Source organism: Diprion similis, chromosome 4 (genome assembly GCF_021155765.1).
Source record: "Diprion similis isolate iyDipSimi1 chromosome 4, iyDipSimi1.1, whole genome shotgun sequence".
NCBI classification, from domain to species: Eukaryota; Metazoa; Arthropoda; class Insecta; order Hymenoptera; family Diprionidae; genus Diprion; species Diprion similis.
The window spans coordinates 24787663-24815505 of NC_060108.1; the positions used below are offsets into that span (position 1 = coordinate 24787663).

General features: G+C 38.9%; 1 protein-coding gene across 4 annotated transcripts; it reads right to left on the reverse strand.

The window, feature by feature from the left end:
• Nucleotides 1-5726: 5726 nt before the first annotated feature.
• LOC124405801 (zinc finger protein 236-like) lies at nucleotides 5727-26732 on the reverse strand. 4 transcript variants are annotated; one of them, XM_046881014.1, is made up of 25 exons: nucleotides 26574-26732; nucleotides 25878-26005; nucleotides 25620-25717; nucleotides 25206-25526; nucleotides 24875-25009; nucleotides 24169-24333; nucleotides 13590-13721; nucleotides 13325-13468; nucleotides 13108-13225; nucleotides 12891-13027; nucleotides 12424-12619; nucleotides 12269-12347; nucleotides 12062-12197; nucleotides 11844-11983; nucleotides 11396-11755; nucleotides 11082-11316; nucleotides 10758-10989; nucleotides 10513-10625; nucleotides 10174-10428; nucleotides 9726-10078; nucleotides 9448-9628; nucleotides 9233-9345; nucleotides 8927-9158; nucleotides 8554-8830; nucleotides 5727-8470 (listed from the first exon to the last, which is right to left on the reverse strand). In XM_046881014.1, the coding sequence occupies exons 2-25, from the start codon at nucleotides 25984-25986 to the stop codon at nucleotides 7383-7385; spliced, it is 5349 nt and encodes a 1782-aa protein (XP_046736970.1). In that variant the 5' UTR covers nucleotides 25987-26005; nucleotides 26574-26732; the 3' UTR covers nucleotides 5727-7382. The 4 variants fall into 4 exon arrangements, with proteins under 4 accessions (XP_046736970.1, XP_046736968.1, XP_046736969.1 ...); XM_046881012.1 differs by having other exon boundaries at nucleotides 12269-12362; XM_046881013.1 differs by lacking the exon at nucleotides 26574-26732 and adding an exon at nucleotides 26218-26476 and having other exon boundaries at nucleotides 12269-12362.
• Nucleotides 26733-27843: the final 1111 nt, after the last annotated feature.

Here is a 27843-nt window from a genome sequence, read left to right on the forward strand (position 1 = left end):
AGCGTATTGGGACTGCGTTTAATCGATTTCTCTCGCAAAATTACGTCGGAATAGTGCCCTACAGAATTAATTGCAGCACTTTTCAAAGTCGTCGAAATTTTCACCAAAAATGCAAAGGGGTTAGCCTTGGATTTTTTTTGGCCGAAAAATCTTTTCTCTGGGAATCGATTCGTATGACGTTTTCTAGACTAATTCGACGCCCAGGAACTCAGAAAACACATCAAAAATAGCGTAGGACCAGCAGCAGAGAAATGACGACGAAAATCATGAGTTTTTTGGCTGTAACTTTACAGGTGTTGCTCGCAGCGTATTGGGACTGCGTTTAATCGATTTCTCTCGCAAAATTACGTTGGAATAGTGCCCTACAGAATTAATTGCAGCACTTTTCAAAGTCGTCGAAATTTTCACCAAAAATGCAAAGGGGTTAGCCTTGGATTTTTTTTGGCCGAAAAATCTTTTCTCTGGGAATCGATTCGTATGACGTTTTCTAGACTAATTCGACGCCCAGGAACTCAGAAAACACATCAAAAATAGCGTAGGACCAGCAGCAGAGAAATGACGACGAAAATCATGAGTTTTTCGGCTGTAACTTTACAGGTGTTGCTCGCAGCGTATTGGGACTGCGTTTAATCGATTTCTCTCGCAAAATAACGTCGGAATAGTGCCCTGCAGAATTAATTGCAGCACTTTTCAAAGTCGTCGAAATTTTCACCAAAAATGCAAAGGGGTTAGCCTTGGATTTTTTTTGGCCGAAAAATCTTTTCTCTGGGAATCGATTCGTATGACGTTTTCTAGACTAATTCGACGCCCAGGAACTCAGAAAACACATCAAAAATAGCGTAGGACCAGCAGCAGAGAAATGACGACGAAAATCATGAGTTTTTCGGCTGTAACTTTACAGGTGTTGCTCGCAGCGTATTGGGACTGCGTTTAATCGATTTCTCTCGCAAAATTACGTCGGAATAGTGCCCTACAGAATTAATTGCAGCACTTTTCAAAGTCGTCGAAATTTTCACCAAAAATGCAAAGGGGTTAGCCTTGGATTTTTTTTGGCCGAAAAATCTTTTCTCTGGGAATCGATTCGTATGACGTTTTCTAGACTAATTCGACGCCCAGGAACTCAGAAAACACATCAAAAATAGCGTAGGACCAGCAGCAGAGAAATGACGACGAAAATCATGAGTTTTTCGGCTGTAACTTTACAGGTGTTGCTCGCAGCGTATTGGGACTGCGTTTAATCGATTTCTCTCGCAAAATTACGTCGGAATAGTGCCCTACAGAATTAATTGCAGCACTTTTCAAAGTCGTCGAAATTTTCACCAAAAATGCAAAGGGGTTAGCCTTGGATTTTTTTTGGCCGAAAAATCTTTTCTCTGGGAATCGATTCGTATGACGTTTTCTAGACTAATTCGACGCCCAGGAACTCAGAAAACACATCAAAAATAGCGTAGGACCAGCAGCAGAGAAATGACGACGAAAATCATGAGTTTTTCGGCTGTAACTTCACAGGTGTTGCTCGCAGCGTATTGGGACTGCGTTTAATCGATTTCTCTCGCAAAATTACGTCGGAATAGTGCCCTACAGAATTAATTGCAGCACTTTTCAAAGTCGTCGAAATTTTCACCAAAAATGCAAAGGGGTTAGCCTTGGATTTTTTTTGGCCGAAAAATCTTTTCTCTGGGAATCGATTCGTATGACGTTTTCTAGACTAATTCGACGCCCAGAAACTCAGAAAACACATCAAAAATAGCGTAGGACCAGCAGCAGAGAAATGACGACGAAAATCATGAGTTTTTCGGCTGTAACTTTACAGGTGTTGCTCGCAGCGTATTGGGACTGCGTTTAATCGATTTCTCTCGCAAAATTACGTCGGAATAGTGCCCTACAGAATTAATTGCAGCACTTTTCAAAGTCGTCGAAATTTTCACCAAAAATGCAAAGGGGTTAGCCTTGGATTTTTTTTGGCAGAAAAATCTTTTCTCTGGGATTCGATTCGTATGACGTTTTCTAGACTAATTCGACGCCCAGGAACTCAGAAAACACATCAAAAATAGCGTAGGACCAGCAGCAGAGAAATGCCGACGAAAATCATGAGTTTTTCGGCTGTAACTTTACAGGTGTTGCTCGCAGCGTATTGGGACTGCGTTTAATCGATTTCTCTCGCAAAATTACGTCGGAATAGTGCCCTACAGAATTAATTGCAGCACTTTTCAAAGTCGTCGAAATTTTCACCAAAAATGCAAAGGGGTTAGCCTTGGATTTTTTTTGGCCGAAAAATCTTTTCTCTGGGAATCGATTCGTATGACGTTTTCTAGACTAATTCGACGCCCAGGAACTCAGAAAACACATCAAAAATAGCGTAGGACCAGCAGCAAAGAAATGACGACGAAAATCATGAGTTTTTCGGCTGTAACTTTACAGGTGTTACTCGCAGCGTATTGGGACTGCGTTTAATCGATTTCTCTCGCAAAATTACGTCGGAATAGTGCCCTGCAGAATTAATTGCAGCACTTTTCAAAGTCGTCGAAATTTTCACCAAAAATGCAAAGGGGTTAGCCTTGGATTTTTTTTGGCCGAAAAATCTTTTCTCTGGGAATCGATTCGTATGACGTTTTCTAGACTAATTCGACGCCCAGGAACTCAGAAAACACATCAAAAATAGCGTAGGACCAGCAGCAGAGAAATGACGACGAAAATCATGAGTTCTTCGGCTGTAACTTTACAGGTGTTGCTCGCAGCGTATTGGGACTGCGTTTAATCGATTTCTCTCGCAAAATTACGTCGGAATAGTGCCCTACAGAATTAATTGCAGCACTTTTCAAAGTCGTCGAAATTTTCACCAAAAATGCAAAGGGGTTAGCCTTGGATTTTTTTTGGCCGAAAAATCTTTTCTCTGGGAATCGATTCGTATGACGTTTTCTAGACTAATTCGACGCCAAGGAACTCAGAAAACACATCAAAAATAGCGTAGGACCAGCAGCAGAGAAATGACGACGAAAATCATGAGTTTTTCGGCTGTAACTTTACAGGTGTTGCTCGCAGCGTATTGGGACTGCGTTTAATCGATTTCTCTCGCAAAATAACGTCGGAATAGTGCCCTGCAGAATTAATTGCAGCACTTTTCAAAGTCGTCGAAATTTTCACCAAAAATGCAAAGGGGTTAGCCTTGGATTTTTTTTGGCCGAAAAATCTTTTCTCTGGGAATCGATTCGTATGACGTTTTCTAGACTAATTCGACGCCCAGGAACTCAGAAAACACATCAAAAATAGCGTAGGACCAGCAGCAGAGAAATGACGACGAAAATCATGAGTTTTTCGGCTGTAACTTTACAGGTGTTGCTCGCAGCGTATTGGGACTGCGTTTAATCGATTTCTCTCGCAAAATTACGTCGGAATAGTGCCCTACAGAATTAATTGCAGCACTTTTCAAAGTCGTCGAAATTTTCACCAAAAATGCAAAGGGGTTAGCCTTGGATTTTTTTTGGCCGAAAAATCTTTTCTCTGGGAATCGATTCGTATGACGTTTTCTAGACTAATTCGACGCCCAGGAACTCAGAAAACACATCAAAAATAGCGTAGGACCAGCAGCAGAGAAATGACGACGAAAATCATGAGTTTTTCGGCTGTAACTTTACAGGTGTTGCTCGCAGCGTATTGGGACTGCGTTTAATCGATTTCTCTCGCAAAATTACGTCGGAATAGTGCCCTACAGAATTAATTGCAGCACTTTTCAAAGTCGTCGAAATTTTCACCAAAAATGCAAAGGGGTTAGCCTTGGATTTTTTTTGGCCGAAAAATCTTTTCTCTGGGAATCGATTCGTATGACGTTTTCTAGACTAATTCGACGCCCAGGAACTCAGAAAACACATCAAAAATAGCGTAGGACCAGCAGCAGAGAAATGACGACGAAAATCATGAGTTTTTCGGCTGTAACTTTACAGGTGTTGCTCGCAGCGTATTGGGACTGCGTTTAATCGATTTCTCTCGCAAAATTACGTCGGAATAGTGCCCTACAGAATTAATTGCAGCACTTTTCAAAGTCGTCGAAATTTTCACCAAAAATGCAAAGGGGTTAGCCTTGGATTTTTTTTGGCCGAAAAATCTTTTCTCTGGGAATCGATTCGTATGACGTTTTCTAGACTAATTCGACGCCCAGGAACTCAGAAAACACATCAAAAATAGCGTAGGACCAGCAGCAGAGAAATGCCGACGAAAATCATGAGTTTTTCGGCTGTAACTTTACAGGTGTTGCTCGCAGCGTATTGGGACTGCGTTTAATCGATTTCTCTCGCAAAATAACGTCGGAATAGTGCCCTGCAGAATTAATTGCAGCACTTTTCAAAGTCGTCGAAATTTTCACCAAAAATGCAAAGGGGTTAGCCTTGGATTTTTTTTGGCCGAAAAATCTTTTCTCTGGGAATCGATTCGTATGACGTTTTCTAGACTAATTCGACGCCCAGGAACTCAGAAAACACATCAAAAATAGCGTAGGACCAGCAGCAGAGAAATGACGACGAAAATCATGAGTTTTTCGGCTGTAACTTTTCAGGCGTTGCTCGCAGCGTATTGGGACTGCGTTCAATCGATTTCTCTTGCAAAATTACGTCGGAATAGTGCATCAAAGAATTAATTTCAACACTTTTCAAAGACGTCGAAATTTTCGGCAAAAATCCAAAGGGGTTAGCCTTAGTTTTTTCTCCATTTTCGGAGCCGTCAATTTTTCGCTTGGGAATCGATCGGTATGACCCTCTCTAGAGTAATTCGACCCCAAGGAACTCAGAAAACACGTGAAAAAAGCGTAGGACCAACAGCAGAGAAATGACGACGAAAATAAGCAGTTTTTTGGCTGTAACTTTTCAGGCGTTGCTCGCAGCCTATTCGGACTGCGACCAATCGATTTCTCTCGCAAAATTACGTCGGAATCTTGCCTTAAAGAATTAATTTCAACACTCTCCAAAGATGTCGAAATTTTTGTCCAAAATCCAAAGGGGTTAGCCTTAGTTTTTTCTCCATTTTCGGGGCCGTAAATTTTTCGCTTGGGAATCGATTGGTATGACCCTCTCTAGAGTAATTCGACCCCAAGGAACTCAGAAAACACACGAAAAAAAGCGTAGGACCAACAGCAGAGAAATGACGACGAAAATAAGCAGTTTTTTGGCTGTAACTTTTCAGGCGTTGCTCGCAGCCTATTGGGACTGCGACCAATTGATTTCTCTCGCAAAGTCACGCCGGAATTGTGCCCTCAAGAATTAATTGCAGCACTCCCCAAAGTCGTCGAAATTTCCGCCCGAAATCCAAAGGGGTTAGCTCTTTTTTTTAGTCAAAATTTTATCCACTCGGAATCGGCAGAAATGATCCTTTGTAGACTAATTGAACACAACGATATTCAGAAATGGCTTTTAAAACATTGCAGGTCCATCAGTTAAGATGGTGCGGAGGTTATATGAAGAAATTCCTCCATTTCCATAACGCAATATCAAGTTCAAGAAACATCAGATTTGATTTCATTCGAGCGTGTTTAAAACTCACTTAAAATTATTTAGTTGCGATTCTTTGAACTGCAATTTTTGACGTATCCGCATGAATTTCTTAATTCTCAAATTTGATGTTTTACTTATTCTAGTTACGGGAACACAAAATACAACAATAAATAAAAACTTCCTTCAACGATATAGGATTACAAAAAGATTAATGATCTACTTTTTATAACGCCAGAGGTATCAGAGTGTGATAAAAAATGTATTTTATTATCGTACATAGATGGTATAATTTACAAAGATGATTACATCATAAACAATTCCATTTCAAGCATGGTGCTATATCATAGTTTACTTAAAACGAAAATTTACAATATATACACAGCTGTGCTTAGTACGCCTACTTCGCGCGAAAGTGATTACCATCCTCAATATACGTGCGTCGAGCGTACAGTTTCTTTTCTATAGTTGGTAAAGCTACATTTATAAAAAGTAAGCAAACTTCCAGCATTTGTATCACGTAAGTTCAACAGCAATCTGTAAAACCACCAAATATTTATAAATTATGAAAAAATATGGTTCGCAGTTTGCGGTTCAAGTTGATCAACGGTTGCTTGCTGTCAGCTTTTCAGGTAAGCATTTTATGACAAAGTGCGCGTTTGATAAGCGATAAGCCCTATATATAATTCATCTTTCAATAACTTTTGAGAATTCTCGAATTCATTTGAGTTACAATTTATTTTCTCGCAAAGCAGGTTCAATTGTTTAATCAAACAACTATATATCAATAATTCATTAAATGCATAATAAATACCTAATAGTGATTAGCTAATGTATCATGTATTAGAATGGAAGGCACAAGAAGATATGGGAACTAGAATATTCGTTATTGGGAACGAAAATATGGCGCTGTGACATCTGCTGCCAGCATAATGCGTTGCTCTAAATGAGTCATATTTAATTTGAGAAGAGCTCTTCCTTTGCATTTTTCGCGGTAGATTAATTTCACGTTGAACAACTCACCCTTCACAGGTTGCACTTAATTTTCCGTACTTCTGTATTCGCGTAAGTTACCCAAAACAATTTGCTAATAGCCCAATTCTCGCCACCATATTGCTTTGCCACGCTCCGACGTTCGTTCCCAATAACATTAGTGTGACATTTAAACGACCATCAAATAACTATAGACATCATAACGTAAAATAAAGCTGTGAGGAAACGAAATGATCACTGCATCGATCTCGATCAATAAATTACGTAAAGCGTGAATGTAAATCTTGAGTTATGCTACTAGCAAATGTGTTGTTTTTTTATACAGTGTGCTATTTCAATCACGCGTGATTTCTCATTGCACATATCTGGTACTGTAACAAAAATCGGTCATAAGAAAGCCCAATCGGGTATGGAGAGTAGTGTTGATTAAAATTTATAATCCACATGTTCCATTTTCATTAGTATCGTGTAACATACTTTTCATTCTTATCAAAGTTTTTCAAATAGTCGACATGGAATGTAACAGGTACAACCTTCTCATTTCAAACGTATGGCAACAAACAAATCATCAATTTCAAGATTGGAAGTAATGCTTGACGAGAATTTTGTACACACATATTACATTGATTGTAAAATTTTGTACAAATTGAAAGGTAAGTAATTACGGACCGTAAATAAGTAGACACGGACAAATATATCGCAATCCTTGTGGTCTGTGATATCTAATTAGGTGATTCAAAGTTATGGAGATAGTGGATCTGGATATATGAATAAGATAAAATTCAGCGTTTGCATTATATATCGCTGATACACGTAACTTCAGTCTTTTGCTCAATCTTTGGCTTTCGTAACAGATATACTGCGCGGTTTGATTCAATCCAATTACGGTAGAAGACCGAGTGGAATCGTTTATCAGGGAATATTAGCAAACGAAATATCTTCCAGTCCTATTATTCTGTCATCTTCTAAATTATCTTGTTCCATTTTAGCACTGAGTAGATGCTGTCCTCTTCGCAATTTCTTCACGACCAATGTATCTAGCTGATGAACACGTTTCAGATGTGTTTTCAAATTACCTTTTTGGCTAAACGAAAAATCGCAATGAGGACACGGATATGGTCTGTCGCCTGTATGATGTTTTTGATGTATTTTCAGCGTGCTCTTTTGCGTGAACGATTTGGAGCATAAATTGCATTTATATGGCCTTTCTCCAGTGTGAATACGCTTGTGCCGCTCGACCTGGCACGGCTTAAGAAAAGTTTTACCACAAATATCGCATTCTCTTCTAAATTGTGTTCTATCAATTGTCAGTTTCTGGTTACTTTCCTCAGGATCGGCCAAGGATGCTATTTTACCCGGATCTATTCGCATGCAGTCATCAAGCTCCAACGTCGCATGCGACTCAGTGCTACCGTTTTCCATGTTCTCAGTCTCATATAAAACTGGCTGCGAATTCGAATCACTCATTTCAGTATTACTTATCAGAGATTGCGTTGGTACTCTTAACGACTCCGTATCTATAAGCTCTTCAACAGTGGCTCCATTTTGTATAACATTCGCCTCAGCATCAGGCATCTGTTGTAACATCGGGTCGTCAGATTGGATAGTTACCAGCCCGTGAGCAAGGAGGAAATGGAGATTCGCGACAAACTCATTGCTCTCGTTTAATGACAACATTGCGTTGTTGTTCAATATCGTTCCGTCAGCGTTGAAAGTAATGTGGGGCGTGATGTTGTCGGTTAACGCGTTCGTCTCAATCGTAATCGAATCGATATTTCCATATTCTTCGGCTTGCGGCCCCGTCGTCTCGGCATTAACACTGTTTCCTACCGATCTTTCGAGTTCGGCAGCTACCCCAGCTATCGCAGCAATTTTTCGCACCTTCGGCTTTGGCTTTGACGGGTCTTTGTGCTCCCTCATGTGGGTTAGTAAATGCACTTTTCGGTGCCCCGATGTTCTGAACCGCAAATCGCACGATGGGCATTTGAAGGGTTTGGATCCTGGAAAAAAATGATGAGAGACAGAGTTGACGTAGTTTACTTATGTCAGAAATATTCGATACAAAATATTCTATGATAGTTACCAGTGTGCAATCGCATGTGGACCTTAAGACTGCCTTTCGTTGTAAAAAGACTGTTGCAAACGTGGCATGAGAATGTCTTTTTACCAGTATGAACTTTCATGTGACAGTCGAGCGTGCATTTAACAGCAAAACATTTATTACAATACTCGCACTGATAAGGTCGCTCCCCTGTGTGCGTTCTGATATGTCTAACAAGATCGCTTGGTTTCCGGAAAGTTTTCGGGCAGTACTTGCATTTGTTTGTGTACACCTTTTTGTCCTTTTTCAATTCGGTTTCCTAGAAAAAAAATAAGACGGAAGAATTGAAACATATTCAAATGCAAGTTGCAGGGCTGGAAATAAATGTCATCTTAAAAGAAAACGGCAGACTAACTGTCTCTTTCTCGGCCACTGCATCCATAAGAACTTTTTCCGAAATAATGGAATTATCTTCCAATCGTATTTGAGGAGGGGGCAAGTAGTTGCCGTCTATTGTCAATGGATCCTTCTGCGAGCTGTCCGGTTCTACGGTATTCAAACGTGTGCTATTTTGGTGGAATTCTTCATGAAGTAACAATTGAGTCTTATTTTGAAACGTCAGATCGCACGTGGCACACTTCCATAATCTGCAAGTTAAATCAAGCGAATGAAAATTTACGTCTCGAGAGATTCCATAATCGTCAGAATTAAATTTACTCACACTTTATTTGTGTGGATTTTTAAATGCCTACTAAGTCCTCCATTCGTACAAAACTTCAAGGGACATTCTGTGCACTGGAATTCTTTTACGCCTTTATGTGTTTTGAGGTGATCCTAAGAATAGACGTAAAATCGTTAGCACGATGCGCGATAATCTTATATTCAAAGTTTGATTGGTAGGTATATTCAACATATAGACATCTTTAAACTACGTACCTTCAAAGCGACTGCGGTGAGTCCTGTTTTACTACACATGTGACACTGCAATAGATTTTCTGATTCTGTGATAGACGCTAGTTCCTTATCCTCAGGTTTTTGTACCATTTCCAATGTGTGAATCTTCTTGTGAGTTCTTAACTGACTTTGCTTGTTGAAAGATTTATCACAGACTTTGCATCTGAAATGAGTTTGAAGAAATGAGAATAAATTACATACATACATACCCGAATCCCATCGAAGTGAAAAGTATCATAATCTAATCTAAGTTTGCTTACTTGTAGGAAGGAATTTGCGCTGGTTTTTCAGACAACAAAGGTTCATTTTGGACAATGATATCCTTGACCGTTTCTTCTGACGTTAGAACGTCCAAGCCGTCAGTAGTATCTGCCTTGGCTATAACTTTTGGATATTTTGGGCAGGCTTGAACAGGACGAGATAATTCAGGACACGATTGCATGGAACTGACAACCATCAAATGTCGCGGTTGTTTCGACTGGCTATCGTCCGGCATCGAAGTGGTCGTTGTGACGGACACTAAATGCTGCTCTTCCTGAGCAGACCTAGGCAAGATACTTGCCATACTTGTTGAATTAGCTGGAGTAATACCAATGTCAATCTCGTTGTCCCCCTGTGAAGTGGACAAGGCATTCAAAAATTCGGAGTGATACAACATAATTATAAAGTTAAAGTATCCAGCGGTGAGGTTGTATGATTGATACAAACCTGAAGTGCGATATGGCTCATGTCGAAGGAATCGAACTGTGGTGCGAATATTCCACTGTTTATGGTACCGCTGGTAGGAGTCTCCACGTTCTTCGAGTTTTCGTAAATAATATTTAAAATGGGTTGTTCTCGTTGTTCTAGGGGGTTCGGTGCTGTCTCGCTTATCTGTCTAGTCAAATTTCCTCCCAGTCCAAGGTTCATACCAATGTTGAACAGTTGTTGGTTCAAAGTCTCTTCAATTTCGCGTATACTTTCCTGTATAGAGTTGATGAAAACGACGCACAATTAAAAAACACATTTATCATAATTACTACGTTAAAACAAAAAAATCAAACAAACCGGTGTAAGTGTTTGGTCCCCAGAATAATTGGGTAACGTTATGGTTCCAGTTTCATCCGCGTGCAGGGTTTGGGTTGGGCCCAGATTAATTGGTTCGACAGCAGGTAAGGCTTCTGAAAGCATTGATATTTTTTAGTCATATTAGAACTGAAATTTTATAAACCGTAATTGTAAGGCGTTTCAACTTGTTTTACTACAATTGTTTACAGTTACAAAAAAGCATAGCAACACTTGGTCGAACTTACGGTTAACGATTGTTTGTATTGGATTGTTGTGAGGGATCAACGGTTTATCTTTTTCAACTGCAATAGTGTGAAACTGGTCGGAGAATGCTTGCGAAAAATCGGGTGCCATTTGCGGTTGGAATGTGACCTCCATTTCGTCAGGTAGTGTTAAATTTTCAGATAATACCGTCATCGGCGGTTTATCCTGCAGCTGATTAGTCTGTTGCTGTTGGGACTGCTGTTGATTCAACTGCTGCTCATACCAAATGAAAATATAAATTACCAACCTATTGACTCGCAGAAATATATCTAGTCAAAATACGTAGTGATATTTTCTAAACTCACCTGCTGAGCGAGTTCGTGCTTATGTATCTTCATATGCTTCCTACAGTTCACCGAAGTCTTGAATGTCTTGTGACAGTAAGGGCACATGAACGGTCTCTTATTGCTGTGCGTAGCTAGATGACGTTTCATGCTGCTTTGCGTGGAAAATTTCGCACTACACATCGAGCAATTATAAGGTCTTGAGCCTTCATGGGTTTGCAAATGAGATTTCAGTACGCTGTTGGAAGTAAACTTCCTGCGAACACAGAGCACAGACAAATTAGAATTACCTTCCGATGGAAGGAAGTAGATAAACAAATTGTCGATCAAAATACCTGTTGCATTTTTGACACTTATACGGTCGCTCTCCAGTATGTCTTCGATAGTGTTGTTTCAAGTGGCTCATTTTTCTAAACGCCGCAGGGCAAACCCAGCACTTATGGGGCCTGGCAACGTCGTTAGTATTATAAACTTGCTGATGCTTCGACTGGACCTGAGCAATACTGATCTTGTTCCCAGCGTCCGTGATGATTAACGGCTCCTCAAGCACTATAGATGGAGCGATTACTTCCGTCTGAGGAGTTGGCTTTGTTTTCGTTTTCGCATGACATTTCATGTGGCTTTTAAGTAGAGTGTTAGCACTGAACGATTTATCGCATATGTTGCACGCGAACGGTTTCACTCCCGCATGGACCCTGCAAAAATTCAATTGAACAAAAGAATGAGATTTAATTGAAGAATGAAGAAGTAATCGTTGCATTCATCTTGCGGTCATTCAGATACCTCATGTGTGTCGTCAGACTGCTATGACATGCGAACATTTTGTTACAATTACAGCACATGTACTTTTTTACTCCCGTGTGTGTCCTCTCATGTGCGATCATCGTTGATTTCACTGCGAAAGATCGGGAACAATACGAACACTGAAACACCGATAATCATTGGTATAAGATCCCAACTTTCCAAGTTAGCAACAGTTCAATTATTGCATCAATTAGTACCTTGAACGGCTTTTCCTGCGTATGGATACGTAAGTGGCGTATTAGATCTGACGGTTTCTTGAATTCTTTGTGGCAATAGGAACAAGTATACCACCTTATATTTCCGATGGTGCGTTGCTTGATTGTAACATATTTTCTGTAAACAAAATATCTCGTTGTAAAGTCAAATCATTTCCATTACACATTCCTGAGATTATTAATAATTACCTTGCAGCACTGTCTATACTGCTGTCCAGTAAAGTGACCATGGTGGTCTGTGCTTCGCCCTTCTTAGGCGTTTGCACTTCTGTAATCATATCGACTTTATAAATGGTAGAATAAATTAGACATACGATTAAAAAATGGTACGAATAACTCTGTACCTGGGGCCGGCTCTTTATCCTTGCTGGGTAATCCACTGTTCTTCAAAGCTTGTTGCAGTATGTCCTTATTTGGAGAATTGTTTGCCGTAGAATCGACCGGATTCTTAACGCTAGATTCAAGCATGGCCAGTTGAGACATGACTGTATCAACAGTCGCTTGCATATCTTCGGTTAAGCTGACACAGCTTTGCGGTTTCTGGTTTAAGCATGTAAATAAGTTTTTACATATGTGACATAAAAAAGACCAATTGACTTGGGTTCATGAGTGAAACGTGTCATTCGTTTGAACCCCAAATTTGAACGAATAAAATTCAGCATTTGGTACAAAACTACTATGAATAGTTCTGATGTCGGAAGTTTTGCTGTTTGCAGAATGGGAGCATCAGATAGAAGGTGAGACTATATTGACACGCAGAGTAACTCACGTATTCGGCATTGAAAATTGTAAAAATCATATATATCTTTACCGGATTTGAATGCATTTTCTTCATGTGAGCATTGAGGCTTCCAAGTTTCTTGAACGTACACGGACAGTACGTGCATTTGTAGTAAGGCTTCCCATCCGGTACATTATGGACTCTGTGTATATGAGCGTTCAAGTTTCCTGAATCAGACATAAAGAAGATATATGAGCGTGGATTGGATGTTGTGAATGATTTTGAACTTTATTTAAAACTTACTTACCTTTTTGACTAAATTTTGCGTTGCAAAAGCTGCAATTGTGCGGTCGAAATCCGTTGTGTTTCCACATGTGTATTTGAAGGGATCCCTTCTGCGTAAATGCTCGAGTACAAATTGTACACTGTTCAATGAGAAAAAAGAGAAAACAAAACCATTTAGACTCGAGCTCAGTGAACGTTTCGATGAAAAACATTGAAAACTTAATAAAATTCCAACGAACCTGGAAGGGTTTCTCCCCAGTGTGAACCCTAATGTGGCGCACAAGTTGACTCGGTTTTTGAAATGATTTCAAACATATTTTACATTTGTACATGGTCTTCTGCTTGACTCCTTTCTTCGTCTGCTTTACTAATTTCGTCTGTAACTGAACGGGCAAACAAGTATTATGACACGTTAATTAATCTGCAGTCTGTCAGATTCGGATGAAAATTTATAGGTTTATCATGGGTGGAATTATGAGTACTTGAACTTATGTAGGTACTTACTCTATAATGCTCGCGGATGTGCAAACGATAAAGTGCCGGCTGTGTAAATTGTTTGTTGCACAATTTACACTTTCTAACATCGTCTGTAGTCCATTTTTCATTGTGCAGTTTCAAATGTGCATCAAGTTGTGCCTGAAATCGAAACAATAAAGATTTAGTACATCAATTATCGATATCACAAAAATATATACAATAATAAGAACACAAGAAATTTAGGCATACAATATAAACAAATGTACAATAACTTTTTCAATTAACAATATTGACCAGACTTAGACATTCTAAAGCAACGCATTTTTGATATTCAAGGAATATTTTCGAATTGGGTAAGAAATTTGAGGGTAAGATTTGCAGCGAAGGAGAAGGAAAGGAAAATCGTAATCAGATGAAAATAATAGTAACAATGGTGTGTGTATACCTTATAGTAATGGGCGCTTAAACCAAGCGCGAAATGAAATACTTGGGAACAGATGAGCAGCAATGCAAAATTCAGGCACTCAACAGTAAGTGACATCGTAGAAATCAATTTACTGTGTGTTTGGATGTCATTATACCAACATTTACAATATCGACAAATAAATCACTTCTTCTCGTTGTCCTGCACGTTCATTAGAATATACGAATTTACAATTATCTCACACACCCACACACACACATATAAATATCATTTATATTATAAATATATATGTGTGTGCGCGCGTGTATATGTGTAAAAACGTCCATATAGCCGGCCACAGCAGATGTTTTCAAATTAGATTCAATTATTCACGCAAGTACACAAATCAATTGAACATATTTGTACTTTACTGAATACATAATCATTTCACGTCCACACATGCAAGTACGTATTACATGTAAGATGTATACTCATTACAGATTTACTAATTCAACATCATGTGGGAAGGCCGTTTGTCAAAATTTAACGATAATTCCATATATAACGTACATAATTATTAATGTCAAAAAATTATGGATTAACACTTTCGCCAAAAAAAATGTTAATCATTTTTCTTCTTCACTGCCCGAAACGTCGAAAGGAAATAAATGTATAATTTTTATCCTGTCCAAGTGAATATTATACATATTTTTGTAAATTAATTTTTCACACACATGTATGATCGTAAGATTTAAATCCTCGCGCATAAACGCAACTCTATTCGGTCGAATAACAATTTTTTAACGAGTCATGTGCATCATTCTACGAATTCTTGTGAAAATCACATCACGGAATATGATAGTAAGACGAGGAAGTGTACGGCTAGTAAAACGAACGGATATCCGTTCAGCGCGTCTTCTCACGATTGCAAAATTCCAGCAGATTTAGATATATTTTTAATTTGCTGAGACCATAACGACGAGTGGCGTATATGAACTGTATGTATATTTATAAACTACTGCACCAGGACGGGGTTTTATTATCATTATCACAGCAGAGTTCAACTTTTATCTAAAAGAGCTGCATTCAGGAAGTGTCTGATATATCGCCCACCGTTACTTGTACATAGGTATGTATATTACATGTACATACATATATGGTGCATCGCCGATTGCGTATATATTTCACGTGTTTCTTCTTTCAACTCTCTACCGCACGCGTGACAAATAATCGCGAGCAGCTTCTTTCGAATCCATCGATACGTCTTTCGAAGGGTATAAAAATGATTGATCGATAAATTTACTCGCGACGCGAATTGCGCGCAGCTAATTTCCTCGTGTTTATATTAACTAATAATTATGGGTCGCTCAACTTCCACGATATCATTGAAAACTCGCGGCGATGTTTAAGTGCCTATGAATGATTATATATACAAGGCACCGTCACGCTTAATAATTGATCAGGATTAATCCGACAAGTGATACATTTGTCGACGTAACCATGGCTAAAATTTTCTATTACGAGCATCGATATTTCTTATTACACAGTATGACTAGGATGGTTACAAGAATATATTCGCTAATAAGTATAAAGTTCTTTGTGTAAAACATCTAATTTATGTCAACCGCAGCAGAGACTCACTTTGCGACAAATTATACATTAAATGGATGACACTACCCGGCGTCTATTGAGCGAGACAAAGAATATTTTACTCCAAACGATTCTCGTTTTTTTCTTTTTTTTTTTTTTCTTTCTAACGCGCTGTGCACGTGTAAAACGTTTTTTCTTATATTTTTCCATGAAAATGGCAAATCTTCGCCTTGCTTATACCGTGCATTAAATTTCTACGAACTGCAGGGGTAATCGTCTTGGGGTTAACGACATCATATTTATAGTTTACAATGCACATAAAAGACAGAAGTGAAGTTGGATTACGATTCGTTTGAAGTCCGTGACGTACGAAGCCCGAGGTCATTCGATCGTTTAAATTCACTTACGAATAGATCATTTTCATCAATAAACTCCTGCAAACTTGTACTGCAAGTGGAGCAAAAGATCTTTTTTTTTTTATTGGACTCTTCCTTTTTATTTGATAAATAAAAAATATTCGGTGTTTTAGGGTATTTAGGTATTTAGGTAACATATATATGTACATTCCCACCTCAGTTTGTATATCTGCGTTTTATTAAAGACGTAAAGATCGGTTAGTTTCGATAATATCCCGCCGGCGTGTTACTTTTTTAATAACGCATAATGTTTCTGCCTTCCGTTGGAAAAGGTTTCTGAATCTAGATCGGCGGCTGCAGCTTATCTCAGAAGCTAGCAACATAACAGATGAAAAAAATAACCACAAAACAACAACAAAACCGCAATAAGAAGAAAAAACTCCCGCCCCCTCCCCCCGCCCAAAAAAAAAAAAAAAAAAAAAAAAAAAAACACCTCCCACGTCTTATCTTTATCTGAGTTCTCTCAATGGACCGAAGGTACTTAACGTGTCCATGTGTTAATGTACAACACACGATTCCCGCAATCAGACGAGCACGTTATATGCGCCTATACACACATATATATCTTTATATACACGTGGCGAAAAAAAGGTCCGTAAGGATTTTCAATCAATGGAAATGCAGTCACGTGGTAATCACTATAAACGTCAAGATAAACGATTGTCCGATTGGATGTGTTTTATGGGGTTTTGGTTAAATATTTACATCCAAATTTCGAACGTACAATCATACCAGCCAAAAAAGTTGCAAATGGCACACTTCGCAGTATAACATACCGACCACGGGGTAGTGAAATTTGTCCGAAAGGTCGTTGTCGTTCCATATAAAGGCATGGTGGCGTTTTTTACTTTTCTTTTTTTTTTACTCTCGTTTAACAACTCTCCTCCATGGGAGATTGTGCTTACATATGCACAACGCATATAAATCATCTGAGTCATTTCTCTCTCGTCCATGTGTGTATATATATATATATGTATATATACCAACGCACTACGGAATGTATCCGTGTACCCTTAAGTACACGTCTAAAATCTTTTCTTTACGTTTATACGATACAAATATATTCATAATAATGATGAGCTCGTGACGTTTAGTTGTATTCTGCGATAAACTTTCGCCGCCACGAGGATGGGGAAGCCGCGAACTCGCCTCCGGATGTTCTGCAGGAGCATCTCGCTAGCGATCAGATGCAGCAACAGGTTTCGTAAGTCACGTCGTGATACAGGTAGGTAGTATAAATTCATCCGTGAACCATGGCGTCGCGTCTGTGCCGTTCTTGCATTCTGTGCAGTCATGAGGATCTGCCGTAGTTGGCTTATTCCGAAGATGAAGAATGAAGATAACAGAAGTAAGAAGTGAAAATAATTTTGAATAAAAAAAAAAAAAAAAAGAAACGAAAGGACAAGGTCCGAAAAAAGCTTGATTGATAAACGCGAAGGGAGAAAGAAAAATACCGAGAAGACACGTCAGCCGTTACGTGATATATTTTGTGATCTGACGTCATGCAAGCTTCTTTCTCACTGCTTGTATCATATATGACATGTAGCGCAAGCCGAGAGTTCGATAAATGTGTCTCATCGTCAGCGAGGACAACAAAGAAGTTCATACGCAATACAAATCGCCTTTTTTTTTTTTAATACAACTGTACCTTCTACATGCAGATTTGCGGCAAGGATCGCTAACCCGCGATCTTTCCGTGTATATGTTTGTACTGTACTGTACGCGTACGCATTGGGACGATTACGTCAAACTCGCAGAAACGGAAGGCCTCGAATAAACAAATAACCCCCCGCTCCTCCCCAGCCTGCAACTTGTTATATAATTATTATTATGTACGCTGGAATAAATAATGATGTCTTTTCTCCACGTGCGTGAGTTCGAAATGTACTAATAAAATAGAAAAAAAAAATTTACACCTCATTTAGTGCTTGGTTCGTATATAATATTATTACGCATAATGGAAGTGAATTTTCTCAAATACAGAAAAAACGCTCTTAAAAATTTGCAATCGTGATCGTTACAACTTTGAAACTTTGAAAATTCTATGACTGGTCTAAATTTTTCTCTTCAAATTCAAAATTTTTGATTGCCCGTTTGTGCAATTTAATATTAATTGAATTCGGTGCTACTAATCTTTCACAACATTCCTTGACTTTTACTCCGGTTTACCAGACGCGTGTCTACCTACCTACCCCTCTCTGAGAATTCAATTTCGCGGTACTTTGATGCGTTATACACGCCTTCACCCACGCCGCAGTGCGAAAACACGTGCACTTCACAGTCACGCAGTCACGCATTCAAGCAGGCAGGCAGGGAGGCAGGCAGGCTTGTAAGAATTCGACTGAGAGCTATAAACGGTATAGAGTCATGGTTTAGACTGCCGTGGTTTATAATTCGCACAAAGAAATGTCTCGCGTTTTCGAAGTTCAACGTTCCGGCTGCATTGGCCACGAGTTATAATAAGGTAGGAATAACTGTAAGGTACAACAAGAGAAACAAAATGTTGTACAGTTGGAATGAAAAAAAAAAACTCAAAAGGTAGAAAAAAAAAATTGAGAAAAAAGGCGCCCTCCGAGTGAGGATCCCTAGCGACCCGGTGCAGGCGGTTCCTTCAGAAGATTTTAACCTTGCGCATAATATTACGTCAGCGAATCTTTCGCGAAGCTCCAGAGTGGCAGCGTTCTTCGACCGCTCTCTCTTTCTCATTGCCTGCAGCATCATCCCGTTCCGAATATCTACGAGGATGAAGAACCAGTCCCCCAAACCCTTCTCGAAGTACCTTAACGATCCTTATAATTACACAGGCGGTACACCGTCGTCCGATAAACGAACCTGCAAAAGCTGGGCTTTCACCGGAAGGTCTAAAAGCCCGTAGGTGCGGCGAAGAAATTTTGAACTCGTGGTGGAAGTAGAGAAACGGATTTAAAACCTAAACACGGTATTCGGCGAAAAAGCTCGTCGCGCAACTGGCACTGTTAATTCATCTGTTACACGGTGACTAAATTTTTTTGCTCGTCTCCTTGATTCACTTCATTTTATTTTAACTTCCTGTTTTTATCCCTTTTTACACACCAATCACTGTCACATCCTGCAGGTAACAGGTCGCGTCGATAAAGCGGATGATCGCGAACTTGGAGGCTGCAGTCATGACTGTTTAAATTCGCGGAAAATTACTGCGGAGTCCACCCCCACGTGCTAATCGGGCAAAACTAGGTCCTGCTTGTACTAGACGAAAGATTCTCGCGTGGCCGACGACACCGAACGCGGTCGCTGACCAACTGTCAATGGTAGAACACGCGGCTTCGCCGGATCTGCAGCAGCGGCAGCAGCAGCAGCAGCTATACTCGACGAAGAAGAGGAGAAGGATGTTAGTGTCGGAATGGATTGCGGGCAGCATCCGTTACAGTTTTTAGTAAAAATTTTACGGGCAGGTGATTACAGGTTTCGATCATCGGTTTTCGGCAGGGTTTCGAACGATTTTTAAAGACGTTGTTTGAAACGGAAGGATTAAGGAGATGAAAGGAGAACATACTTGTTAGCAGATAGCCAAAGAAGGAAGAAGACAGGAGAAGATCGAGGATCGATGAAGCAATTTTTTCTCGAGCTCCATTTTATGAGGCTGAAGTTACTGACCCTTATCGTAACGAAGTATTGTGAAAGAATTACTATTTTTCTCTTCTTACAATGACTTTGAGGAAAAAGAGATTTTTCAATATTAGTATGTTTTGTTTCGTAACGGTTCACTGAATTCCAAACAATATCAAAATTGAAAAATAATCGATTTCCTCAACATAAATGGTTATGTTAACGTTACTAACTTCAACGTGATCCCAATTTCATTTTGTCACGTTATTTATACGCTTTGTTTTAATGCCACGATATCTCGGGATTTCTAACGCTAAGGTAATTAAAAGTGTAAGTATAAGTAAGATCGAATCGTGACACTGACTAATTATTTAATAAAAAAAAAAGAACGACTGTCAGGCTTTGTTAGTAAACTTCAATTATAAGATCAAATTTCCCAACTTATTAGCACCATTTTGAGATCGCCATCTGCTGAACAAGTCGAGTCCAAATCTTGAATTGTTCATACATCTTGAAGTTTTTATTTCCTCGAAAGAAAAATAAAATCGTTCAAATTTAAAAAACGTATTTCGTATAAAGATAAAGAAAAATCGATTACCATAAACCCGAGAGAATCAAGAGAGACAAAAATCTGCAAGAAATTATTGGCAAACGACGATCACACGTGACATAAATTTGGAGATCCGTTGGTTCGGTTCTGCGACGAAAAAAAAAACCAAAAGAAACATCGCACAAACGTTTGAAATCTTTTATTTAGAATCAAATCATGCGTCGATTTTTCACGCTCCGTAAAATCGTAGCAGTGCGAATAGTGCCAAAATTAGCATCGAATATTGCACTTAACGTTCGAAAGCGAGGCACACGTGTACAGCGGTTTAAGTAAAGATTATAAATCTGCGTCCGGGAGTTGATAACTCATGTATTTGTAACGTCAACGAAACTGTCTTCTGTCTAATCGTTTTGTGGGCAAAACGTGGGACTCGTTTTCATTCAAAGCGAATACAAGGTCGCGGAATGATCTGAGTAATTATCGTCACACGAGGCCGAACGAGTTCGACGAAGACCGAGTGTCGACGCTGGCGGCAAAAAGTGTACAGATATAGCGAATATGATCCGAGTCGTCCATCGATTATACAAATTCCAACAATAGCCTGCGTGGGATTGAGTTATATCGCCTTGACTCGCCCCGCGAAGGAGCATTAAAGCGAAAATAAAATTAGTGATTAAGTCAAAAGCCCGCATGAAATCTATCCACCTAAAAACAGTCAGCGGTAATCACGATTTGATAGTATAAACAGATGTTTAGTCTAAACCTGCGGCCGTTGACTCGCTCAAGTTTCTTCTCCAGCGATTATCAAGATCATCATTCCGGAGTGACACTTTGTTCCTAGGTTTTGAGGACTGGAAGAACGAGTTTAATCGAAACAAAGTTTAAATTATGTACCCAACGCAAGCGATTCGAGTTGCAATTCGCTGATAACAGCGTTTATTATAATTCAAAATTGTAAAAAAAAAGGTCAACATTCGGTGGTTTATTACTATTTTCGGACAAGTTTTGCATGTTTTTGCCACGCGGATCAGAGATGATGCGATGATTGATGAACCATTGGGTTTCGTTGATAATGGCTTGGCCCGCTTCGAACGATTCTGCACTCGATAAATCGGTGGATTCTGATTCCAACTCGTTGGCGAAGCGATCGAGTGCCGGTGGTACAAACACGCTCGAATTTGAATAAATTTTTTGGGGTTTCGAATGTTTGACGTGGTCTGGCCGTTACACGCGTGGTGAGGGTGAATGGTGAGCATGGCGCATGGTGTTGTTGCACATGTGTAAAAACAAGAAGCTCCGCACTGGCTGGTATAAATTCGTATACAAACAGACGGGCGTACAAACATTTGTACTAAATTATACCCGGAAAATGCATTACAGTTTATTTCCCGTCGTTTCCTTTTGATTCTTCTACTTCACGCCAGTCGAGATAGTTGATTAATGTCGACTTACGAACTACTCGAGCAGTGATGACTGAAATTTCTCAACTCATCGTGTGTTTGTTTTAGATGTATCCAGATTTGATCCCCGTTTACGATTTTATCAAGAGAAAGAGCCATCAAGTAAATTTCCACCCTTTTGGTAGATCACGTCTTTATATATACACTTGTTAGAAATCTTTACTCTTGCTTTTTACAGAACGAGAGTTGAATGAATGAAAAAAAATTCACCGTCAGAAAGCTTGGAGTGAAAGTACAACATTTGCATCAATCATCAATCGATTTTGGGATAACATAATATATTTGGTTCTAACGACAAGGTGAATCCAGCGAAAAGATAGTGCTGGCATCGCTAATCTGTAATAATAATTCGTCACATGCTCGAATGTACGAGGATCGGTTGGTTTCTTGCGTACATATAAGTTTAATAGAAACGATCGTCGTCGTTGTTGTATGTTTCTTTTTTTGCGAATTGACACACAGGCACGCGGAGGCTTATTAGAACAATATACAGTACATGCACGACACACAGGGATGTGGGTTGTAAAACTGCAAGTAGGCGGTTGACTCTGTCAAGTTGTCGTTATTATACATCAGCGTATGGTGCATGGTTGTGGCACATGTTACGCAACTGCATCAGCATCGTTGCGGCAGCGTATGATCTCATCATAGATCTTTCACGCGACAAGTAGCATAGAGTAATATGATCTGTTCGTAAAAATTGAAACAATCATAGCTGAGCGGCGAAGTGTATATAATAATATAATATATAAATGAATAACGTGAGTGTCGGCAGATAAGAGAAGCGCTATTAAAAATCTCTACCTATTTTTAAGTGTCTAGAACAATAAAAATGATCCTTCGATATTCAAACATCAGCCGCGTCTCGGCAACGCTTAGATTAGGAAATACGACGATATATCAACCATCGACTAATACTAGTAAAACACCCGACACTGACAGTATTCCAATATCTCGCTTGATTTTTACTAAAAAGGCAAGAGACGGGAGAGAGTGTGAAGCAGCCTTGGATAATTTTTTACTGCTGCACCTACAACTCGCGTTATTATACAATAGACATAAATACACAAATCCAAGCACAGCTGTCTTCCCGAGATAGGATCAAGACGAGAAATATACACACACATACATATATATATATATATATATATATATATATATATATATATATATATATATATATGTATATATACACAAATTATGTGCCTATACTACCCAATTCTAGCAAATATTCGATTAACCATGCCAGGTTCACACAAATTTTAACAAAACTTGTCGTCGCCTGTATTTTTCTGCGCAAACTGAAGCAATTCGTGATTTCATTACAGTCGTGATGAGAAAAATAAAAATGGAAAACTATCTCTACAGATTGAATCGAGAAGCGGTTGTCTCAATCTGTGTAACAAATAATTGACAAAAAAAATCAAGATCTGGGGTTCATTGGACACCGCGTTAAACGCTCCCGCCGCTACCGCTGGCCGCACATGTTCTATCTCGAGTTTTCTCGGAATAAAAACAGATCAGAGTGAGGGAAATGCGGTGCAGATTATTCGCGCATTTGGCATTTTTTTTTCTATTTACTCCGATTTACTGATTAAATATTCAAACTAATCAATCGAGTCGCACTGTGTGAGAAAAAAAATTTTTATTTTCACCGAGAAAGATAAAGTTGTATATTTTTAAATGACATAGATTAAATTTGTTTGATTTATATATTATATATATACATATATTATACACAATAAAATAATATTGAGTAGAAAGTTGCGTAACTTAGCAAAGATACAGTTTTTTTCATTTGTACGACATATAACGCGTCCGAATTTTGGAATGTTTCAAAATATTGGTAAATCGCGTTAGATCAGTTTGTAATTTAATATAGATGTGTCGACAGCTAGTGAAAGAACCGTTTGTTTTTTTCTGAATCGTTTAATCGTAGCTACATTAAAGGCGTAAAGATAAAACTGGGGTCAAGGAGGCGCCTCTAACCCAAACTCGTACTGATATACATGCACCGAATAATCTGGCTGACTCTACATATTCCGTGAAACGTTATGTTATATATTTTACAACACATGATGCTGCGTTCAGTAGCTTTCTATAACTCTCCTCGTTGTATATATATATATAAAACAAAAACACGATAAGGAGAAAAAAAATACTCGTATAAAAAGTATAATTTCGTAAAAAAAAAAAAAAAATTCAATTTTTCAGGTTTAAACGAAATATTTTACTTTTTTAGAGCAAGGGTTAATCGCCTCGATGCAGAGAGGAAAAAAAATCTGTGATAATTGATATAGTGAGTGCAGTACTCTCGGCGAAACTGCGGTGCGCAATGATCTCGTGTTATGAAGTAGAATAGAACGCTGGAAGAAACGGCGAATTCAGACCAGGTTATCAGTAACTCCGTCTGCGCAGTCAGCAGGAATGCGGCAAGGTGTATGAGAGAGTAGGTCGCTGATAATCCTGAGGTGAAGTTAGCGAGCGGAGGATGGGAGTTGGTTTCAAGTTGAGGAGTCGACCGCGACTATATCGCAGTTTTAAGCTTGTCCGAAAATTCCGCTGCGGGAAAAATCAAAATGGAAAATTAAAGGTGGCTCACCTTTGTTGTGAAGGCGTCTTCGCACTCCGTACAGAATAGGTTCTCCTCCTTTTCGTGCAGCAACATGTGCGACTTGAGGCTAGCCATTCGGGCGAACTTTCGACCACATTCTGGACACTTTGGTTCACCGATGTTGTGCGTGGCCATATGAAGCGTAAAATTAGTCTGCAACATAGCCATTGTGCAGACTTAACAGAGCATGATTCACAGGATATTTGCTCGCCTTCAATTTACATTTTAATTCACGGATAGGGGGGCAATATGCAACATGTTAGAAGTATATTCATGCTGGATCAAATCAATCGATTAAGGATTCAGTAAAGTTTCAATGAATATGTGTGATGAACTTTTTTGTTTTTACTAGCAATGAATTTTTGCAATTTGGCAAATAATCTAGAAGTCCTAGTTTCTATCCATTACTCTCCAATCGTCAAATTTATTAATGCAGATTTTATGTTCTGCCAAAACCGTAGTCATTTTTCGACTGATTTGGCATGTGGTTTTGCAGTTGCGAATTACTAGGGGCTTTTAATTGAGTTCATTACTCTTGCGCAATACGAAAAAGAAACTTTCATATGTTTATCAGATCCGTTTAAGGAGTTTGAGGTATCATCATTTAATATTCTCGGATCCCGGAGAGAGATTTACCGAGAATTTGTGGTCTTGTCTCAGAGTAACAAGGAAAAATCAGTTTTTTATAACTTACAGGAACGTTAAAAGATGCGGGACATTTTGGACAACGATGCGGTTTCTCTTCTGCGTGTTGCTCGGTATGTCTTCGAAGTAACATTAGTCTGGTGAATCCTTTACCACATATTTTACACTTGAGGTTATTCGGATGCTGAACGTAGAGAAACAAACAACAGAAAAATACCCTATTAGTACAAATACCATACAAAACATATGAGATTAGTCTACTAAACAAGTGAACACAATTTTCTCTATCCTTTTTGAATTATCATCAAATTACAAGTCTAGCATTTCCATGACGAATAATTAAAATGCTGACAAACTGCTTTTTCAATACGTGAACTTACTGCCGAAGGTGGTGTACTTCCATCTTTTCTGGGTCTACCAGGACTTCGTTTGACAACAGGTGGAAGAGGTGGAAGAGCAGGGGGCACCGGGCTTTCAAATATTTCAAAGTTTTTTGTCTGTAAGCTGTTAATTTCCGTTCCACCAGGTGTGAGTTCGACGGTAGTGCCACCAGCGTTTAGTTCAATATCTTTTGGAGCATAAGGTGGCTGCTCCGGTTCGTTTAAAACAGGGATCGTCTGGTAACCCTGTGTCGTAAATAGAGCTGCCTGTTGCGCTGCGTTATCCGCGCCCATTGCTTCGAGCGTTACTTGAAATATAGACTGTAACAGCAAAAGTAGAAGACAGGTGTTAAATGTGTTTACTGTCTTTATGCTTGCACCAAGTTACGGTCTATCATCTTGTTCGATACTCACATTTCCTTCGTTTGTTTTCATTGGAGCTGCCGCGATCACATTGCTTTGCTGAATGGTCACCGGTACCGACATAAATTCCAGGATTCCGTCATCCCGCTCTGTGAATATGAATCACAAAAACCAGTTAATGCAATTGCTAATATGTGTTGACTAACTATTATAACTATCATCTGTATAGTTTAAAAACAACTTTTCTCCTTGAAGTTTATTATTCATTTCTTATTTGCATAATGGATCAACGCATCTTTGATGTTTTACCTGTGACTGCCAGAAGAGTTCGGCCATCGTCAGATATTATGAAGCCGAGCGGCATCGATTCTGTGCCAGTAGTCAATTGCTCGGTCAGAATAGCTTGCTCCGACAACATTTTGCTGGGTAATCAGATACTGGAATAAAAATTATTGCTGCTGTAGTATAAATCATTGTTCAAGTTTGTTCTACAAACTAAAAAATCAATCGTGTGTAATCTCAGACTGTTTCAGTACTGCAAGATTTGAGGTTAGAACTTTAAATCATTATTGTAATATCAGTCCGAATTTAACAAATAAAAAGAAGATTAGGTGGGCGGAGGAATTGCTAAAAATAAACGGTCCAATACCTAATGTATCTTCAAATATATCAGAATCTACAACGAAGTGAGCTCAGCTTTTTGTGCGAGAGTACGAAAATAACCAAAAAATTGAGTCAGTTATGAATTCGATATGATTTATGATAGGTGAGGGATTTTCGAGGTGCTTTCGACACGCAGTCGGTAGCATGTTCAACGGAAACATTTCGCACGATATAATTGAGCCCGGAATGCTCCAGAGATTGATTATTGTTTACAAAACTCGAAAGACTTGTTAGTCAGAAAAGTGACGTCTGCGTTGTTACGCCTCGATTTAGCGATACGAGTATGTAGGTCCAAACAGATGAGTTCAACTCACGGTTTTAAACAATATTGCCACAACGTACCTGTAGTTTTAATTATTTAACAAATTTTCAATAAACTACCCGATCGATTCACTACTCGGAACTGTCACAATTGTCGATATATTTCCATTGAAAATTGTCTTGTGAGATTATTATTTTCTTTCAGAAATGTAAATATGGCGGAGTAACACAGTCTTTACACCCGATCGCGTAGGCGAACTGGATTGGGTCGATTGGCCGCGTGTGAATTGCCTTGTTAGTTACAACGTTTGGCGATTGGCGCTGCTGTCGCTACGGCGGGAAGCGCAGCGCTATTTTGAATGTCGATTTCTGGACGACACATAGATGGCCAATGATAAATTCACCCAACTTCAGAGAGATTGATTATAAAAGACCTAACTTTGGCGTGACGATTATAATCCGATAAACTCTACCGACTCCGATGGTAAAATGATTATCTTCCATGCTAATACACAGGAGTTAGCTGTTTTATCATCGGGGGCCGTAGAGTTATTTAAATTACAATCGTTGGGCAGAGTTAGATCTTTAACAATAAGCGTATATATTTTTCTTAGCTCATCGAAATCATAATTATTTGACTTGACGATTGGTAAACTTGTCCTACACATCCGATCACTTTGATTATTTATACGTGTAAGAAATACTAGGTATCTCGAAAGATTTTAGTTGCACTGTTTTTTTAGAAGTAATGTGAATTTTTGCTTTTAATATATAAATTCTGTCGTGACCAAAGAGGAATTACACATTGTACTATAAATTTATTTAAAAAGATATTCATATCTGATTCTGATGTTGTACATCCTACTACTCAGGAATTGCGTGTTAAGTACATTTTTCAAGTTAAAGTAACTGGAGAGCGATCGATAATTGAGCACATACTTGAAAGCATATTGATAGTTGAATCGACAACAATCGATTGTGGTGCTACGGTGTGGAAATGTTATTGCTAAACACGATTGTTACCGAAGTTGGAAATCAGTAAGCTGTTAATTATACGTACAAATTGTACTGACTATACAGAACTCAATCAGTCGTTCGAGAATGAGCTCCCAATTCTCATCGAAGCTTCTGTTCTTGACAGTGCATTTCATCGGTATGATATAAAATCATTTCATATGGTAAACATTTTCTGTACGACTGATTCAGTTGTAGCGGATTTGGATCCTGTCATTGGTTAATAGCTTGAGACATGATTAATTAAATACATTTATACCTTACTTTGTTCGATATTTTTATTGCAATCATCAACTGTCTGGAGGTAGTCTGCTGGGTAGGAAGAGGATTTGACGTG

Coding starts and splice junctions, on each gene's coding strand:
- LOC124405801 (XM_046881012.1), bottom strand. CDS start 25,986: ATGTTGTCGGAGCAAGCTATTCTGACCGAGCAATTGACTACTGGCACA. Junction 24,334..24,874: donor CCGCATCTTTTAACGTTCCT/GTAAGTTATAAA, acceptor GCTATGTTGCAG/ACTAATTTTACGCTTCATAT. Junction 8,471..8,553: donor CCACATGCGATTGCACACTG/GTAACTATCATA, acceptor ATTTTTTTCCAG/GATCCAAACCCTTCAAATGC.